The 20,429-nt window shown below is 40.6% G+C and overlaps 2 protein-coding genes across 4 annotated transcripts in view; both read left to right on the forward strand.

The window, feature by feature from the left end:
• The window catches only part of LOC144089788 (insulin-like growth factor 1 receptor), a 43,909-nt gene extending 33,034 nt beyond the window's left edge, over positions 1 to 10,875 (forward strand). Inside the window, exons 11-21 of the mRNA XM_077620943.1 lie at positions 1,308 to 1,615; positions 2,500 to 2,633; positions 2,732 to 2,891; positions 2,968 to 3,067; positions 3,546 to 3,616; positions 4,503 to 4,732; positions 4,805 to 4,912; positions 5,417 to 5,579; positions 5,761 to 5,890; positions 6,863 to 6,997; positions 7,070 to 10,875. Of these exons, the coding sequence (XP_077477069.1) occupies positions 1,308 to 1,615; positions 2,500 to 2,633; positions 2,732 to 2,891; positions 2,968 to 3,067; positions 3,546 to 3,616; positions 4,503 to 4,732; positions 4,805 to 4,912; positions 5,417 to 5,579; positions 5,761 to 5,890; positions 6,863 to 6,997; positions 7,070 to 7,553 (2,023 nt within the window). The 3' untranslated portion in view covers positions 7,554 to 10,875. The remainder of the gene's footprint in view (positions 1 to 1,307; positions 1,616 to 2,499; positions 2,634 to 2,731; positions 2,892 to 2,967; positions 3,068 to 3,545; positions 3,617 to 4,502; positions 4,733 to 4,804; positions 4,913 to 5,416; positions 5,580 to 5,760; positions 5,891 to 6,862; positions 6,998 to 7,069) is intronic.
• Positions 10,876 to 11,019: 144 nt separating this feature from the next.
• Positions 11,020 to 19,207, forward strand: lrrc28 (leucine rich repeat containing 28). 3 transcript variants are annotated; one of them, XR_013305252.1, is made up of 12 exons: positions 11,020 to 11,157; positions 11,524 to 11,611; positions 11,745 to 11,984; positions 12,077 to 12,117; positions 12,688 to 12,725; positions 12,795 to 12,932; positions 13,604 to 13,810; positions 14,951 to 15,053; positions 15,595 to 16,008; positions 16,702 to 16,818; positions 17,203 to 17,673; positions 19,062 to 19,207. XR_013305252.1 is itself a non-coding variant. In XM_077621281.1 (11 exons), exons 3-11 carry the CDS (start codon positions 11,817 to 11,819, stop codon positions 16,769 to 16,771), a joined length of 1,107 nt encoding a protein of 368 aa, XP_077477407.1. In that variant the 5' UTR covers positions 11,020 to 11,157; positions 11,524 to 11,611; positions 11,745 to 11,816; the 3' UTR covers positions 16,772 to 17,130. The 3 variants fall into 3 exon arrangements, 2 of the variants coding, with proteins under 2 accessions (XP_077477407.1, XP_077477395.1); XM_077621281.1 differs by lacking the exons at positions 17,203 to 17,673; positions 19,062 to 19,207 and having other exon boundaries at positions 15,595 to 15,776; positions 15,849 to 16,008; positions 16,702 to 17,130; XM_077621269.1 differs by lacking the exons at positions 17,203 to 17,673; positions 19,062 to 19,207 and having other exon boundaries at positions 16,702 to 17,130.
• The last annotated feature ends 1,222 nt before the right edge of the window (positions 19,208 to 20,429 follow it).

The raw sequence follows: 20,429 nt of genomic DNA on the forward strand, positions 1-20,429 counted from the left end.
ACTTGCGCCACCACCTTACCTAGGGATGACAAACGAGACCGCTACAGACCCACTTCCTGGTTGTACTGCTCACATGACCTCCTTTTTGAATTTGTCTACGTGCAGACGACACCCTTTCGGAATGTGCAATCCAGCAATCGATTTATACAATATCTCAGAAATACCATGCACGATGGTTTTTATTCAGATTTTCCCTTCAAAGTAACACATTTGTACTCCCTATTAAAACCATGAATATGGAGGTGAAAATTTTGAATCAGGGGCGGCTTATACGATAGAAATTGTCAAATTCAACGATTTTAAGGCCATTTTAAGGGTGCGGCTTATACGCGCAGGCGGCTAATATCGGCAAAAATACTGTATATGCATTACCTATATGTCAAAACATGTACTGCGAAAACCTTCTGGATATCTTTTACTACATACAGTGTGGTTGTTTTTGATTCTGCAGGCAAATCTGCTTTGTTTTTCAGTCAAAGTTGAGTCACCCAAAAAGTGCTGCCATTGTTTAGACGATTTTCCTTGCAAAAATGCTTACTCGTTGGCATCCTCCCCCTCAGGCTAAAAAGCATTGAAAACAACACAATGACTCAGTGGAACACACATAAACCGAAGGACTTGTGCGAGATCAACACAGATTCACAGGAACAACAAAGCTCACTGCATCAGACATCCGCCCGCTCACGACTAACCAACAACAGAACTCTGACACGTTTATTCAAAACAACTAACTTGCCTTTTTTTCCTGTAGATGAAAAGCATTTCCACCAGCATTTGGCATACAGACTAACTAAACACACACACTGAAAAAATAAACAGACGGAAAACGTCTTTAATCATCATAACCAGATGATCGATGACGCACTTTAAATACAAAAAACAAACTGGCGCAGGGATGAGGTAGCACCCTCTTGTGGACATTTGCAGTAGTGCATGTCTGGAATAAGAATGCTGTAAATAGGGGGTGTTTTGATTTGCGGACCAGTTTGTTTTTGGCCCTAAAAATAATTTACATTTTAGGGTACTTCTGGTAAATTTTGGATCATTTTCTATTGATTTTTGTCGTAGTTTGTGAGCTGCTTTTTGTTCGTTTGTCGCTTTCTGTTAATTTTTTTAGCACTTCCAGGTGACTTTCTGTTGGTTTGGGGGCTTTTCAAGGTTCCCTATGAAGTCTTTCAAGGCGCCATTTTGGAGCATTTGTACTTGACCACACAAGTCACAAACATCTGTTTTTGCTGCGCCTTTGTCGGGGGAAAAAAAGGAAAGCAGAATTACTAAAAATAATTGTAAAAATGCCTCTTTTCCAGGCCACCCGATCGCCGCCGTCGAGATGTATTCAACATCGCCAACGCCACGTACTCTCGACGCCAGCACTGGCCTCCCTCCAACACCAGCGCCGCGCCCCCGGCGCAGGGGGCCGGCAATAGCAGCGGTACCGACGCGGATCTGGCGGAACGAGAGTTCGATTTTATGGAGCAGGCGGTCACGGAGCGCGAGCTGCAGATCTTTGGCTTGCAGCCCTTCACCGTCTACCGCATCGACGTCCACGCCTGCAATCGCCAGGTGCAGCGCTGCAGTGCCGCCGAGTTTGTTTTCTCCAGGACGAAACCGGCAGGTTGGTCTCACTGGAACACCACAATCACATTTTTACAGCAGATGAGTAGCACTAAAGACAAAGAAAATGTTTTTGGCAAGTTTTTCATTTTAGTAAGTGCTCAGGAAAAGTAACTAGTATCAGTATTGGGTAATCATTGTAGGAAATTCCTTTTAGCACAGCTCCAATTAGTGGACGTATAACACAACTACTATCCCCTACTAATTACTAACTACAGTGGTACCTCGAGATACGAGCTTAATGCGTTGCAGGACTGAACTGTATGTCGATCTACTTGTAACTTAAATGAACGTTTCCCATAGAAATGGTCTAAAAACAAATTAATTCGTTCCAACCCTCTGAAAAATAAAGCCAAATCAGGATATTGGACTGGAAAAACATTTTTTATTTGTTCTAATTCGCCATCTATTAACTAAGTAACAAATAATTAGTGGTTTAATAGTACTGAAATGTGTGTAATAGTACTAAAATTAGACGGATTTCGCAGAAGGGTGATAGACAGCAACAGAGAGGGGGGGCTTTTTGCACGGTAACGCGCTCGTAACATAACATAAACAAATTTAAATGAACTTGGATTATGATGCAGACACACTCAAAAATAACTTTAATCTAACCTTGCACTAAACTTAATTCTAATTTTGTTTGAAATTTTGATACCTTTCTTCTCCCGGGTTGGCTCTATTGGCCCCGCCTCCACCCTGACCTTCAGATGCAACCTATCGAGGGTTGTTTGCTTTTGTCTTCCCTTCAAAATATTCCCAAAATGATGCACACAAATGTCCTCACAATAGGATAACACATGACCACTTGCCAACGAGAAGTAGTATATACTCCTCTCGTATTAGCGATCGCTCCGCCATTCTCTTTTTTTTTTGCCTTTCCAGAAAAGTCCGATGACATTCCGGGCTCGGTGACCTGGGAGGGTCACGAGGACTCTGTGATCCTGCGTTGGCCGGAACCGTCACACCCCAACGGTCTCATCCTCATGTATGAGATCAAGTTCAAACTTGGCGGAGAGGTACTGCAACTATGAACAAATACAAAATTTTAAGAAAAAATTTCCACCTTGTCCTTGTACCTGACGGTTTTATCGCTTGGTCCATGCGTGTGCGTCAGACCGAGAAGCACGAATGCGTGTCGGCTCAGACGTATCGGACTCAGCGCAGCATCCGTCTGTCCAACATGAGTCCGGGCAACTACTCGGTCAAGGTCCGAGCGACGTCATTGGCCGGGAACGGATCCTGGACGCCGCCGATAGACCTCTACGTGGCCGAACGTAAGACGCCCGATACGCTCTTTATCGCGGAGACGTTGCACGCGAGCTACAATGCTGACCACTCTTTCCTCGATAGTATATGAAGGTTTCCGCTACGCCATCATATTCGCCCCGATCTTCATCATCGTGCTCTTCTGCATCCTGGTGGGCGTGGTCTTCGCCTTGAACCGAAAACGGTACGGCACCCTTGCGAGCATGCCATAAATTTGGCTTTTGTTTTTGTCCTTGGCTAAACTGGAACCTAATATAACATTATTGGTTTTGATAGTAACTGCTGTAGATTTTGTCATATTTAAGTCTGTAAGAAAAAGTGTGCCATGTTTAAGCTTTGAATTTTTATTTGGTAACATGTCCTTATTTTGTTTTGGTTAAAATAAGTCTAAAAATTAAAAATACAATGATTAATAATACTTAGAATTGTACAATGTAAATATATTTGGCTATCCAGGCTTCTTCAAAAAATACAAAAAATGTGTCATTTTATATTTATATATATTATTATATATTTTTTTATACAAGTCATTATATCTGAGAAATTGAAGGTTAAAAATTAAGTGCAGTGACTTGAATTTGATGACCTTTCAAATAGAGATTCATACATTTTTACAACCTTTTATTCCGCCGTGGATTATTATATTTTTTTGTTGTTGATAGGAATAGCGATCGCCTAGGAAACGGAGTCCTGTACGCCTCCGTCAATCCCGAGTACTTCAGTGCTGCGGAAAGTGAGTACAAAGAAGAAAAAATACTGTCAAACCTGAAGGAATTGCCACTTTTGGAGATTGAAATGATCCCTAAAATTGAGGATTAACATGAATTTTGATTTCATCGTATTTTATACACACAAAGGATGCACCGTTTTTATAGACGCAGCCAGGCATGGCAAAACATACACCAGCTTAAACATACACACTACACCCACACGCTAAAAACAAGTTTTTAAATAGGCAACGGAAGCAAAACTGAGTTTGGTTGTACTTTATTTAGCCGTTTTACAATGTACTCGCGTCATCATCACCCACAAATCCATCAAAGTCCTCATTTTCTGTGTCCAAATTGAACAATTGTCCAAATGATTCATCGAAAACGCTGAGTTTTATACGTTCGTCCAGGCGGCCACAATCCATTCGCAAATAGTAGCTAGCTACTAGCTAGCGTAACTATTCCAACGCTTCCTTCCATGCTTCGTAAAGCTATGTTGATGTCGATTTCCAGGCCACAATCCATTCGCAAATAGTAGCTAGCTAGTAGCTAGCATAACTTTTCCAACGCTGCTTTCCATGCTTCGTAAAGCTGTGTTGATGTCGATGTATACAGGCCACAATCCATTGGGTGTATTGACAAAACAACTACATATCCCAGCAGTCACTGCGAAGTACTTTTTCTACGGGGAAAATAGTAGAGTCGGGGGCTGCTTGCCGTAGTTGTGAGAGCTGTAGGGGATGGTGTACCCTATAGACTGATTTATTTTATTTTATCGTGATAACAAGTTTAGTATTGGTCCATATATAACACGCACTGGATTATAAGGCCCCCTGTCTATTTTGGAGAAAATTTAAGACTTTAAAGTGCGCCTTATAGTCGTGAAAATGCGATACTCTCTTTTTACAGTGTATGTACCAGACGAATGGGAGGTGTTGCGCGAGAAGATCTCCCTGAGCCGCGAGCTGGGCCAGGGCTCCTTCGGCATGGTGTACGAAGGCATCGCCAAGGGGGTGGTCAAGGACGAACCGGACACGCGGGTCGCCATCAAGACGGTCAACGAGTCGGCCAGCATGAGGGAGCGCATCGAGTTCCTCAACGAAGCCTCCGTCATGAAGGAGTTCAACTGTCACCACGTGGTATGTTTGCGCACAGACGCGTAACGTCACGGCGTACGCGCTCGCCTTCTTCAAGTTCTTGTTTTTTGCTAGGTGCGTCTGCTGGGCGTGGTCTCCCAGGGCCAGCCCACTTTGGTTATTATGGAGCTGATGACACGGGGAGACCTGAAGAGTTACTTGCGCTCCCTCCGACCTAAAGAGGTAAACCAGAACCGAATCCACACAGGCTAACAATACCCGCATGTTATTCATACCTGTCAACTTATACGTTTTTCCCGTATTTTATAGTTTTTTTGAACATTTCATTTTTGTACTTTTTTTGTGAAACCGCTCTCGTTTTAGCCATTTCAGCTCGAATCCGGATCGTTTCGGTCACTGGTAGCAGACGAAAACGTCATCGTCGACTGCTAATATTGTAATGCTTTAAATGCTATATAAATATAGTGCGTCAGCAAGCAATGTACCCAAACAGTCATGCTGTCAGCGTTATACAGCGACATCTACCGAATCTTGAATTTAGTGCATACAAAAGGCGCACCGACTCATTGGGGAACATTTTAGACTTGTAAGTGTGCCCTATGTGAGTAAATATGTGCTGCATTGTATTTTTACAGTTTATTATCACTTAATAAGGGGAATTGCAATTATTAATAACTTTCTCCCTTTGGATCAATCTTTTGTATTTTGCGTTTGCTTTTTCCACAGCAACAGTGGTCAAGTTTATCGCTACCGCCGCTGAAGAAAATGCTACAGATGGCAGGCCAGATCGCGGACGGCATGGCGTACCTCAACGCCAGCAAGTTTGTGCATCGAGATCTGGCGGCACGCAACTGCATGGTTGCCGAAGACTTTACCGTCAAAATAGGAGGTAAGAAAGTTCGCGTTGGAGGGAGACGTCCACCCATTTGAAGCGGGTGTGATCATTCAGCCTTGAATTGGAATGTCTATGGTGTATTAAATAGGTTTTGTTTACAATACCTCCACGCGTGATTTGTTTTGGATCATGGCGAACCAAAAGCGTTGTTTCTCGTGTGTGTGTTTGTGTTTAGACTTTGGAATGACCCGAGATATTTACGAGACCGACTACTACCGCAAAGGTGGGAAGGGTTTGCTACCCGTCCGATGGATGTCGCCCGAGTCCCTGAAGGACGGTGTCTTCACTACCAATTCGGACGTCTGGTGAGTGTTCTCATGTTTTGGGTCAGTCACTACAAGTGACAACCCATACCTGTCAACCTCTGCCGATAACTGCCCTTATAAATGATTATGATTCCCCTTACAAACCCCCCAAAAAACCTTACAAACACCGTACGACTCGTACGGTGTTTGTAAGGTTTTTTGGGGGTTTGTAAGGGGAATCATAATCATTTATAAGGGCAGTTATCGGCAGAGGTTGACAGGTATGACAACCCTCCAAAACTGTTTTCTTCTTTAATAAATTAGGCGCTGTAGAGTACACTTGACCTTAAGATGTGTCTGTGTTTTAAGATGAGTAAGATTTTTTTCAAAAACGTCTTAATTAACCCAATTAGAATCATCACCTTAAACAGTTAGGTAATCTTTCATTCATTAGGCAGTTGTCCTCAGAGCACCAAGAAGTAAAATAGACAGCATATTTGTATATAATATACTATTTAACTCGGCTAGCAGCATGCTAGCATGGCACCTGAGCCGTAGCAAACTGTAAATATCATTTTTTACGCGCGTAGCAGCATGCTAGCATAGCACTTTAGTCGTAGCAAACTGTAAATATACATTTTAACTCCGCTAGCAGCATGCTAGCATAGCACTTGAGTCGTAGCAAACTATAATATATACACTTTAACTTGGCTAGCGGCAAACTAGCATGGCACCTGTACTGTAGCAAATTGTAAATATTCTTTTTTAGTCACCTAGCAGCATGCTAGCATAGCACTTGAGTCATAGCAAACTCTGAATATGTCCAAAAAATTAATATCGTCAAACCACCAATGGTAAGACGGAAGTCGTAAAAGTAAGCACGCTGCTATTTCACCTGTAAAAAGAGAAAAAATAACCCTCGATATTTCAAATAATACAGTTTATATGGGGATTTCATTCCAATGGACGATAGATAGCGTGCCATCTCGGAGCGCCACCCACAAGTCCTCAAAACAATGTGCCTCTGTTCAGGTCCTTTGGGGTGGTCTTGTGGGAAATTGCCACGCTGGCAGAGCAGCCCTACCAGGGTCTGTCCAACGAGCAGGTGCTGCGCTTCGTCATGGAAGGAGGCTTGCTGGAGAAACCGCAGAACTGCCCCGACATGCTGTAAGTCCATTGTATTCCCACGCATCTCATTGGATGGGACTTTCATTTGACGCGCGTATGTTTGGCTTGCAGGTTCGAGCTAATGCGCATGTGCTGGCAGTACAACCCCAAGATGCGTCCGTCTTTCGTGGACATCATCGGCAGCGTCAAGGACGAGCTGGAGCCGTCCTTCTGCGAGGTTAGTTTCTTCTACAGCGCCGACAACAAGCCGCCCGAGCCCCCGCCCCCGGCCCAACCACACCCCGACGCCGCGAACGAGGCGGATGACGTGCCACTGAAAACGCCGACCTCGCCCGGCTCCCACCCGGGACCCTCGTTAGCCCCCGGCTCGCCCACACGGCCCTGCACGAACAAGGAGCCCGTCGGGCATCACCAAGCGGCTAACGGGTTGACGTCGTCGACGTCATCGCCGGCGGGGGCGCCGGCGCCGGGCAACGAGCCCGGTTCGATGGCCGCCATCCAGGCGTCCCTGGACGAGCTCCCGCCTTACGCCCACATGAACGGGGGACGCAAAAACCAGCGTGCCACGCCTTTCCCTCAGTCGTCTGCCTGCTGATTAAACGGAGCAAAGACTCATGGGAAGTGAAACCTATTCTGCTGTAAGGACACCCTTTTTTTCGTTTTTTTTTTCATTGGTCTGCCAGGCGCAACACTGCCCCCTTGCTGCCGAAACAATCACCACGGAGGGACTTGCTTGTTTCATAAATGCTTTCGTACTTTTTTTTTGGTTGTAAAACTATACAGAGTCCTTTTTAAAAAGGATTTTGGTCCATTTTTTGATTGGGCATTATGGATGCAGATTTAGATTTACATCCATACAACGGGAGAAGAAGCACTTCAAGACAGAGGCCCTCCTCCATGTTGCTGCCTTTGTTGCTATGGTAACAATGTTTAAAACGGTGAGGAAAAAAACATGAAAATCTACATTCTGATACGCTTTTGATCATTTTTTGTCTTGAGATCAAACTCTGAGCCACAAACGTTCATACAGTGCTGCCAATCAAAACATTTTTCATCGTGCGACCATGGCTTTTTAAAACAAAAAATGCCTTTATAATTAACAACGGTTATAAAGGCAGACAAAAAAATGGTGATGAAAAAATACCTTTTGCTACTCTGTTGGTACAATAGTGGCGTTAAAAGTTTGGAAAATGTTTGAAAAGTGGACGTGTGAACAAAGGTGAACAGAAAAAAAACGTGAACATCTGCAAAAAACATATTTTGACACTATCTGTTGGGGCTGGTCCTCCATTTTGCTAGCATCGTGATGAGTAACTGACAAAAAATACAATGCAAATACCTACAGTAAATGGTTTATAAAATATCAAGCAAAAAAAAACGATTATGCACCGAAGATGGTTTTTGGTGTTGCCATTATTGGAGTTACTGATACGATAACGTTGAAGAAACACTGCAAAAAAAAAACCCAAATGCTGGTAAAAACAATATCTCGATACTCTGAAAGTAGCAAATGGATGTTAAAATTTCCCCGTAACAAGTTGTATAATTCAGTAAATTCTGTTTAGCATTCACGCCAGATTTTGTGGGGTTTTGTTGGTACGTGAACAAAAATGGCGATGAAAAAGGTGCAAAAACATCAAAATATTTTTGGAAAAAATATCAAACAGCCTGAAAACATTGAAATCTGAGCCACACATTTTCATAAAGTGCTAAATCTGGACATGAAAACACTGTTATGTTGGTATTAGTTTTTTCTTAATGGTTTTCAATAGCATTTAGGCTGGTTTTCTTTATTTGGGTGAGAATTTTGTACCTTTTTATACGGTCCCCATCTTCATCTTGTACAGAAAAAAAAGAAAAGACGAGCTGCTATTCCTCATTTTCTCTTGTGGTTGTAATATAGATGATCTATATAAATATATATATGACTTTATGAGTATAAGAGACCTTCAGGTTGAATCCACAAGCGTTTTCACTGCAGTTTGCCATCGTTTTTGTTGTTGTTGTTATTGGTTTGTTTATTATTATTTTTTCGAGCCTAACTGAGCTAGTTTGAAAGAAGTACACCCGATATTATGTTAAGCAGAATCCCAAGTAAATCTCAGGTTCGTGCCGTCACCTTAGGCTTTAAATACTGCTATCGTTAGCCGCTAAAAACAATGTAGCAGTTGTGGAACGCGGGCAAGATTTCTACAATTTCAATTCATTTCAATATTCCCTTCAAAATTCACAGTATTATCTTTTAAATTGCCGCCATGTTTGTTTTTTTTCTTCCATTTTATATTGTGTAAAAATGAATGATTCATTATCAAAAGTCCAGCTACTGACCCAGCGGTCGGTTTTTTTTTTTGCTAGCTACAGCTAGCTTCTAATGTTTCTGAATCTTAATGATCACAAATACGAACAAAGTAGAGCGTGTAGAGATTTAAAAAAGGGTGGCGTAAAGTACGTGAATGCTAATCATCCCAAAAAAGGACAAATGTATATTTTTTAAATGCTACACTTTTGTTTTAGCTAGCGTCCAAGACGCAGCTAGCTTTTGCCATAGCCGCCGACGTTCAATTTAGCCAGCGGGCTAGCTAATGCTCATCAAAACGTCAAATTACGATGCACTACTTTTACATTTCAATTCATCTCACTACAAAAAAGTTGTCAGTGAACCGTACACAGATGCTTATCGTCAACACTAGCTTCTAGCGCGCTAATTTGCCGCAAATAATGGAGAAATATCTTCCTCTTCCCTACCAAGAAAAAAGGCTGAAGTAATTTATTTATAACATTTATTGAAGAAATAATGACCAGCCCAGTTGTTTGTTTTGTTTTGATTTTTTTTTGTGTGTGTAAATCACTGTACAGAAATAGCTGGATACTTTTTTTCTATTTGTTTTGATACATTTTTGAGGTTTTTTCGGGGAAGGTTTTTCTGTCTTTTGTTTAACATCCATCTACCTCACTGTTGTTATTTTTTGTTGTTTTTTTAAACGCTAATTACTACAACGTGGAGGAGCTTTACTTTATTTCTCACAACCACAAACCAAACAGCAGCACAGAAACATTGAAATTGCCTTTTTTTGGACACAGAAAATGACTAATACACTGTGTTTAATTTTCTATTTTTAGTGTTATTGAGGAAGAACTCATCACCTAACTTTGTTTGATTCACAAATTATGTTCAAATTTGGACTTCATCTTGTAGTATTTTGGCTTCGAATTTTCTTGTTGACGTTTATATTTACGTTCATTCTTGATATGACAACTTTTGGTATACATTTTTGTAAAAAAATAATAATATTCTGCCCATGTTTCTGTTGCTGATTGCAAAAAAACAACATTCTCAAGCTTCTTCCACTTGGTCACATTTTGATGCCATTTTTAATTAGACACAATGTTGAGATGTGTGTATTTTGGGTGGAATTTTAGTTTGCCCCCGGAGAGAAAATAACTGAGGCCTTCATGCGGGTGGATTTGTTCGGGTTGTCAAAAGTGAAGGGGGGAAAAATGCTGAATATTCTGTTTTCTGGCCTTTTTTGGACTGGCTGTTGCCATGGTGAATAGAGGTACAGCTGATTTAAATGCAGTAGAGATATACATATTAGGGATCAGGATGTTTTTGTTTATGTTTTTTTTTTTACCACTGGAAGGTCTCAAAAAATGCTTTGGGGGTCTTTGTTCTTGCATTCATGGCTGATAGTTTTGTACATTTTTTTCAATAGCCTTTCAGCCTTATTGAAAATGTAGAATGCGGTTTCATTTTGGTCCCCCTCACCTCCCTATTTTTTGTTTTGTACATTTTTTTTCAAAGATATGAAGGGTGGAAAATGATGAGCGTGGGAAAACAAGAATGTTTTTCGCTGATTCTTGTTTTTTGTTTGTTTTTCTACATGGAATTTCAGATAAATAAAACTGTATGCAAATCATGGCTGCTTGTATTTTGTTTTGCCAATACAGAAAATGAGCTGCAAATATATTTTATTTTTAAAAAATCGCAGTAGTAATAAGAAGGTGAAAAAAGGATAACTTATTGTTAACCTGCTAATTTTGGCACGCACTGTCTTCCGTCGCGCTGAATGACGTCACGCGTTGATATCTCCACAGTCAGACGAGCCACAAGTAGCTTAGCTTAGTTAATGCTATTTAAAGACACGTTCACAAGTTTTACAAGTTTAACATTCGTATCACAATTATCCGAAATACTTAAGGTAAGTATACAGTTTATGTGGAGTATTTTACTCTACTGTTCACGTCTTATTTTGCAACGAAAACGTGTAAGCTAATCAGTTAGCTTGAGCATGCTAACTTAAGACGAAGATATTCGGTGTACATATGAGCGAATTATCTTATATGTAGTCATTTATTGTTCAAAATATAGACGAGTTGTCTTGCCTGAAGCCCCAAACTTGGCATATATTCAGATATTGCTCATTTTGCTAGTAAAGGAAAGGTTGTTATTTAAAAATAGTAAATTGTATGTTCATTTTGCCATGTATTATGATTTTTACCGCCTCAATTGAAGGCGAATGTGATATTATCAGTTGCATATAAATCGTTTTTATTTCGTTTGCTAGGTACAAAAACCTTTCAACGTAAGAGTAGAGCTGGTCCCTACAAGATTACAGTTTTGTACTTCACTTCCACATGCAGTCCCAGTTCCAGGTAAGAAAGAACTATAGAAAAAGAGAAGAAAAGTCAATGTACTTATTGCCCTCTATGGACGTCCATTTGAAAACAGTCGTACCACTTTGTGGCACTGAAATAAAACCATGTAAATATTTTTTTTTGATTCCAGAAATACAATGATGGCGTAAGATAGGTAGTCATCGTAACAGTGAAAAAGAGGCGCGTGGTGGTCTCTTCCAAGATGGCGAGCGAGCTCCACGAAACCATCTTCATTGCCAAGAAAGAGCGCCACAAGAATCTCTTCCTCAACTACAGGAATCTCAACCATTTCCCTGTAGAGATGCTTAAAGATCAAGGTCTGCAGTTCCTGGAGAGGCTCTACATGAAGAGGAACTCGCTCACCATGCTGGTATTTGTTTGCATACGTCTTCAAAAATCAAAATGGAGGCAAATTGATACCGTCATTTTATGTTGTTGTTGTTTTTTGTTTTTGTTTTTTAGCCGGACAATCTTGCACAGAAGCTACCAAATCTGATAGAGCTGTGAGTTTTCCTTTTAAAAAAAAAAAAAGAATACTCTTCTAAGGTGAAACCTTGAATTGTCTATTATTGATGTCACTTTATTACAATATAATCTCTAATATTTCAAATATGTTTCATACATAGTGATACATTGTATGGATGGAGAAAATGTCATTGTATTTATTTTTAACTCGTAAATACTACTTTGTCATCTTTTATACTTTTATTTCTAAAAGAACTAAAAGAAATATGAAGCAAGACAATAAGTACATACATTTTTATTAGAGTAGCATTGTCATTCTTATCATTTTCTTTGCCTGCCACTTATTAATTTTACAATAATGCGTAAAAACGTTTTTTTTCTCTTCAAAATTAGCCACTTTTTTCTTACCCAAATATTTTTAGACTGATCTTCCCCCAAAAAAGCATCTCCAACCAATTAGATTTCATAACTTTATTCATCCCGTATTTGGGAAATTTCAATGTCACAGTAGCAAGAGGGTGAGAATACAGACACGGGAAAAGACATTTTAGACATAAATAAATAGGTAATGAATAAGTGAATAAATAAATTTATCTTTCTCCTTTTAGGTATTTGCACTCCAACAACATTGTGATTATTCCTGAAGGTGGGTCCTCCCGTTTAGTTATTAGTTCTAGAAGTACTTAAGTGACTAATTTTTCCCACTCGTATTCAGCAATCGGAAACTTGGCTCGTCTGCAGTCCTTGGATCTGAGCAGCAACGCCTTGCAGCTGCTCTGCCCGGAAGTGGGACGACTGCGCTCTCTCAGACACCTACGCTTGTCCAACAACCAGCTCAAAAGCCTGCCGCCAGGTTAGCCTCACAGTTGCAGTACCTTAATCATGCAGTAGAGGGAAGCAGTGTTTTCTTTTGTTTTTATATTTATGTATTAAGAACTCTATATCCCAGCAGTCACTGCGCAGTACTTTATCTACGGGAAAATAGTAGAGTCGGGGGCTGGTTTCCGTAGTTGTCCTATCGACTGATTTATTTTATTTTATCGTGATAACAATTTTAGTATTGGTCCATATATAAAGCGCACTGGATTATACGGTGCCCTGTCTATTTTGGAGAATTTTTTTGACTTTTATGCGCGCCTTATAGTCGTGAAAATACGGTACACAAATACAAAAAATATTTATTAAATATAACAGCTATAGGCATATCAAAGACAAATGTATTAACATCTAAATATAATGTAGATATAAAAAATGTAAATACTTGAAATACTGTACTCGGTGAAAATAGTTCCTCTGCTTGATATAAATCCCAAGAAAACAGGTTAATGGGACTTTTAGTCCAAGTCCTTTGTCTTCTTGTAGCCATGGGTCCATTGTCTGCGATATTCGAGGGATTACTGTATTTTGATTGGTTGAATATTGGAGACAAAAACCAACTTCTTCAGATTTTCTACTATAGAGTGTTGACCTTTTGCATGCACAAAAGACAAGAGAAAGTGTGTATTTCCTCTCTATGGTGTCAAGAGATTGGGAACCTCCAAGTCTTGGAGACTCTGGACGTGTCCATGAACCAGCTGGCCTCGCTTCCGGACCGGCTGCACCGCTGCTCCTCCCTGCAACACCTGAGTGCCGACCACAACCTCCTGAGCCGCGTGCCACGCCACCTCTGCTACCTGGCCCGCCTCACGCAGCTCTCCATGGCCGCCAACCGACTCACTTGTCTGCCATTAGGTCTGTGTCGTCCATTTACAGTGGTACCTCGACATACGATCTTAATCCGTTCCGGGACTGAGATCGTATGTCGAGCTTTTCGTAACTTGAGCGAACGTTTCCCATTGAAATGAACTAAAAACAAATTAATTCGTTCCAACCCTGTGAAAAAACACCAAAAACAGGATATTGGATTGGAATTTTTATTTTATTTCTTCTAATTCGCCATCTGTTAACAAAGTAACACATAACTAGTGGTTTAATAGTGATAAAATGTGTTAATAGAAGTAAAATTGGGCGGATTTCGCCAACGGGAGAGAGAGAGACGCACAGAGCGGGCGGGTTGGGCTTTCGGGGGTATCTTTCCACGACAACGCACTCGTAACGGAACAAACTAATTTAAATTAACTTGGATTAATATATACAGACACTCAAACATACGTTTAATGTAACTTTACACAAAACTGAATTCTAATTTTGTTTTATTTATTTTTTTACATTCGTTCTGGGCGGGTTAGCTGTTTGCCACGCCTCCACCCTCACGTTCGCTATCGATGGACTGTTTGCTGTTGTATTCCCTTCAAAATATTCCGAAAATGATGCACACAAATGTCCTCACAATAGGATAACGCACGACCACTTGCCAACGAGAAGTAGTCTTGAATCAGCGATCGCGGGAGCTAACAGGCTAAGAAAGGAATAACAGCCTACCCACGTATTGATTGGGGGTAATGGAGTTTTATTCTGAGAAAGGGTGCCATTGCCTATGGGTGTTGTGTGCACGAGTATACTTCATTACCCAGAAAGCCCTCTTTTTGCGCGTTGTGCGTTTCCTGGTCGATGCGTAGGAGAAACTCGTCTGAATAAATCGTTCAGTGCTCGTAGATATCTGTTATACACGAAAGAGATGGCAAAAAAAGACAGTACGCTACAATGATAAACAGCCTCTCATTTCATGGCCACCTGGCTTGGTCGCATCTCGAAATTGTGATCGTATCTAGGGCGAATTATTCAATCAAAATTTTCATCGTACCTCGAGCATGTCGTAGGTAGAGCTGATCGTTGGTTGAGGTACCACTGTACTTTCAAATTGGGAAGAAAAAATAAATAAACATATATTGTATATATATATTTTTCCTCTTTTAAATGTTGTTTTCTTAGATCTCGGAGGATCGCGCGAGCTGCAATTTGTGTTTGTGGACAACAATTTGGACCTGAAGGGCCTACCGTCCTACTTGTACAATAAGGTCATCGGATGCAGCGGGTAACATTTGCTCGCATTTTACAAACAACAATTGTAGAGTTGCTAACGTTGACGACCGTAGGCGTTCAATCCAGCCCCGTGAAAATGAATCACTTTTGATAGAAAGCTAATTACCTAGTTATCGTTGATTAATTTAATTTAATTACATTTTTTTGTAAATAGTATATTACTCCGTGCTTCATATTTTAGTTGCAAACTGTAACTGTATGAAGCCGTATCTTTGTTTTCCCATTGCATAAGCCAGTGTTTCCCAAGCTTTTTTTGAGCCGCAGCACACTTTTTGCATTGAAAAAATCTTAAGGGAAAATCTTTTAATTTAAATCTATGTCACCTTTATTAACAATAGTCATTCTTATCAAAGTTTTAGCATCAGGAATCCCATAAACCTCCTAAATTATTCCCAAATCAAAATTTTCACACTGACCTCATGTCACCAAAAGTTGATGTCTGCGGACCCTGAACAACTTCCGGTTCGAGTGATGCAAAAATAAGTCATGTAATGTTTTTAATCGCATCATTTTCCGACTTTTCTCCAACGAAGGTGCGGCGTGTCCAAGCGGCCGCGCCAGCAAAGCCAGGACGAGGTGTTGAACGAAGCTCTGTCGGGGCTGCTGGCCGAAGTCAAAATGGTGGCCTCGGAAGCGGACCAGGTGGTCCCCCTGGAGGAGCTCGCCATGAGGACGCTGCACCGCCTCTACGACCGACAACGACGCCAGAGCACAGGTCACTCTGCCTTGCTTACTTCGGGTCATGTGGCAAAAAAAAAAGAGAAAGATTTTGACTGCATATTTCCAGATGGGAAGTCGCCACCTGCCGCCCCCCTGCCAAAGAGTCTCCTGGATCTGCTGCAGTTCCCGCTAGGCCACTGTCACCGCTGCACTCAAGCCATGTTCACCGTCATCTACCCCAAACTCTTCCCCATGAGACACACTGCCTTGGCGGGAGTGCACCGCAGGTTGGACCTCACAAAAATTCATTCATTCTTTTTCCGCCACCATTCATGCTCACATTCACAACTAAGGGAAATTTAGAGTGTTTAACCAGCTAGCCCAGTGGTTCCCAAACTATCTTACCTGACGCCCCCCCTTCTTGCTTCCAGTAGACCCGCACCCCCCCCCCCCCCCGCCCCCCCACTTCCTCTTTTGCTCATGTGAACTTATGTTATTTTATTGCATTTATTTCTTAGCATTGTTCAGGAAAACAGATCTCTGTTAATAGAAAACAGGTTGGACTTGGAGTGACTGCTATAATCATATTTTGGTGGCTAGCCAATCGCATTGCAGAAGGAGACAGATAACCATTCACGCTCATCCTAGGGTCAATTTAGAGTCTAAATTGACCCTAGGATGAGCGTGAATGGTTATCTGTCTCCTTCTGCAATGCGACAGTCTAAATTTTAGACTGTTCAACCAGCTAGCCTAGCATGTTTTTGTCATGTGGGAGGAAACTGTAGTACCCGGAGAAAACCTGGGAACATGGGAATGTCCGGATCTGGGATCAAACCCTTGATCCCAAAAGTGTGAGGCTGAAATGCTACCACTTGATCACTGAGCCGCATCTGACTAAAATGGCTGTTTCTTTTGTCTTTCTTGGCGACTCATTGTTTGTTTCTTTGTTTTTTTTTTGCTCTCGTCTCCCCCTTATTTAGGACCACAGTCAGTTTTGTGGCGTACTGCTGCTCCAGCCGCTGCCTCCGGACGTTTAAACTACAGGGCTAACGGCGCTGACGCAACGGACGCGGGACTACGGGAATATAATTCCAGAAGTACTCTTTTTTTTTTTTTTTTTTTTAACTACAACATGAAGCAGACAAGCACTTAACATTGTGATTTCTCCTCATACGAATCATTTTTCAGCAGGCTCGTCATCTTGCATTTCTTGACTTTTTAGACTTTTTGCCAGTAAACACCGACTGAACTTTTACTACATTTGATTTTTTTAATACTCTGAGTCTTAACCATTTCACCGTTAGTGGACAGCTATTCCAAACTTGACACTTTAATTAATCCTTTATAGGGCAATTGACTCTTTCTCTCTCATTAAAAAAATACCTACTAAATGTCAGCAATTAGTGTTACATGATCATTTTTACCAGTATTTTAATTTTGGGCATTATTCAATGATTTCTCGTTCTGCTTATCCCCACAAGGGTCGCGGGGGTGCTGGAGACTATCCCAGCCACCTTCGGCCAGAAGACGACATGAATTGCTTGCTAGCCAGCCAATCGCGGGGCACCATGAGGCAAACAACTGGTTGCGACTTCACACTAATACCCAAAGGCAATTTAGAGCTGGGGTGTCAAACATATGGCCCTTGGGCTGGGTTGGACCACCTAGCGGGCCGTGTTCTGCCTGAAAGGTAATTCGTAGATGATTCATATCGTGCAAACACAATCAAATGCTTTCATTTTTTTAATGTTCCTTATCCCCAGTCACTTTCGGTCTTTCGACCCCTGCAGTCAAGATGACGCCATCAATGAGTTATGACGGAACCTTAAAACACGTGAAGACCAACAGCACGTAACCCGTAATTGCCCCAAAATCAACAGAACGCAACCAACGAACAGGAAGTGACTGACTAGCATTTTGAATGGGAGGAGCGAACATCATCTCACCAGGAGGTATCTTACCTAATTCTATCTCCAAATCCATAAATTAGCTTTGTTTTTACAGCTAGAGAGCAACCAGGTGATTAGATTAGATTAGTTTAGATAACTTCATTCACCCCGTATTCGGGAAATTTCAATATCACAGTAGCAAGAGGGTGAGAATACAGACACAGGATAAGACATTTTAGACATAAATAAGGTAATAAATACATAAATATATATATATATATATATATACATACAAATATATGTATATACATATATACACATATATATATATATATATATATATATATATATATATATATATATATACATATATATATATATATATATATATATATATATATATATATATATATATATATATATAGATAGATATATAGATATAGATATATATATGCATACGCACACACGCATTCATATACACACATACATACACACAGACATACACACAGACACACACGCATTCATATACACACACACATACACATATGCACACATACAGACATACACACACAGACATACACACACAGACATACACACACAGACATACACACACAGACATACATACACACAGATTCACATACACACACATACACACACACACACATACACATACACATACACACACACACATACACATACACACACATACACACACACACACATACATACACACACATACATACACACACATACATACACACATACACACACATACACACACATACACACACATACACACACATACACATATACACACACACACATACACACACACACATACACACACACACATACACACACATACACACACATACACGTACATGAATACATACGGTTGGTCTTAACATATACATTTATAGTCTTTTTTTTTCTGGGTGTCTCACCTGATCTCCAAGGAAGGAATTTAGAATCACTTGACCTTCTTTCGACTTAGGACTGATTCTTAGCCACTACACAGAGTTGATGTCAAAGCAAACTGGGTTCCGAAGCCCTTCGACCTCTCTCAAGTGCTATTTTAGTATTTTTTTTAATGTCTTTTTTTTGCCGTTCTGCCTATATTAACGTTTGCCTCCGGTGCGGGCTTTTCAAGCGTGTGTGAGTCAGCGACCGCGTGTGTGTTAATACATCATGTAACAGCCAAGTAATTTCCTGCCTGTGGGTCATGCAGGGTGGGGAGGGGGAGGGAGAGGGGGGGAGGGTAGGGACGCTGCTCAGCCTGCTGGAGATAACGTGCTGCGAAATGTCACGGCATGGCATAAAATTCACCATTTTGGGAGCCTGCTCTGTGTTTACAATTTAGGCTTTGACTAGATTTGGAGATTTGGGGGTGGGGGGGCGGACGATGGTTGGTTCCCCAGCAAAAAAAATGTGTTGCGTTTGTCCCCGAAAAGGAGCAGGCGTCGACGACGAGGTGGAGATGAGCAGTCGGACGTGTGAAGCGATGTGACGAACGGCCACAAAGTGACAGGCGCCGGGAACGTGATTGGCAGTTGCTTTCTCCTCCCGCCCCCACGCCAATGTGTCACCTCCGTGGGCCACATGACTCGCAGAAGATGAAGACGTGCCCGTGCCAAAAACAAAATGTGGATTGGAACACGGCCTTCTCGCAAAGTGGCTCACAGGTTTCTGGTAAATTCATTTTAATGGAATTTATAACTATTTTCACTTCACATAATCACTCACGTTAACAAAGGGCAGTTTTTCCTGACTTTTTTCCTTCCGGGCCGAAAATGCAAGCGTTCTCTTATTTGGGCCTTTTCTTTAGCAGACTTTATATTCAATTACATTTACAATATTTTTCAACTTGAAAATCACTCTCGTTTCCCGTCTTCATGTTTTGAGCATTTGTAGCAATAAAGATCAAAATCAAAATGGCAAAAAATTATTTCTAGATAACATAATTTTCAGTAATTTCAAACAATTTCAGTTCCTCAAAAACTGTTATAAATATTACAATTATAAAATAATTATACGGGTTGAAAATCTTTCACCAGCTTTCACCATCTGTTTATTTCTTTTAAACTAATTGCAAGCCTGTCGTTTCTTTCACATTATAAATAAAACCATGAAAATTATAGCAAAGAGCATTTCAATAATTGAAGCTAATTTCAGTTTTTAAAAAAAGCAATTATCAAAACTATCTTTGAAAATATGAAAAAATATAATTATATTCTACGGCAAGGCAAAACTTTCTATATTTGTATTTCTTTTAGAATAATATATGGTAAAAAAACATTTTTTACCATTTAATACAGAATTAAATATACAAAAAAACGTGCCTAAAAATGCTACTAATAATAATCCCGATTTTCACCTGAAGTCTTGTTTTTACATTGTTTACCGCGTTTGCCCCTATTTAATCCGTCTTCGTGACGTCAGAGGGCGCGGCCATTTTGTCGCCGAGCCTCCCAGACTATTGCCGGAAACTGAGTGAGTAAATCGTCAAAATAAGAGTCATGGGGAAAGGTTCTAGTAACAAAAATGTTCTGGTCCATGTTCATGTAGTATATATACATGGATATACTACGAAGAAAAATGTACTTTGCATCACGAGTATCTCACATTTTTTGATTACTGGCTTGTATATTTATCTGCTAACATTAAAGAAAGTCGCTCACTAAATATTGATAAATATGTTCTTCTGATATAATACAAAAATAATAATAAACAGTTTAATTAAGGTTGAAAACTTATAGAAGTAGACATTTTACGAAATCAAAACAAACGACCAAGGTAGAATTTTAAAGGACTAACTCGCT

The sequence above is a fragment of the Stigmatopora argus genome, chromosome 2 (genome assembly GCF_051989625.1).
Source record: "Stigmatopora argus isolate UIUO_Sarg chromosome 2, RoL_Sarg_1.0, whole genome shotgun sequence".
Classification (NCBI taxonomy): Eukaryota; Metazoa; Chordata; class Actinopteri; order Syngnathiformes; family Syngnathidae; genus Stigmatopora; species Stigmatopora argus.

Excerpts from the sequence above, each read along its gene's own strand:
- lrrc28 (XM_077621269.1), top strand. The coding sequence starts at position 11,817 with ATGGCGAGCGAGCTCCACGAAACCATCTTCATTGCCAAGAAAGAGCGC. Across the intron at positions 12,726-12,794 it reads CATTGTGATTATTCCTGAAG|CAATCGGAAACTTGGCTCGT; the intron begins GTGGGTCCTCCC and ends ACTCGTATTCAG. Across the intron at positions 13,811-14,950 it reads ACTCACTTGTCTGCCATTAG|ATCTCGGAGGATCGCGCGAG; the intron begins GTCTGTGTCGTC and ends TTGTTTTCTTAG.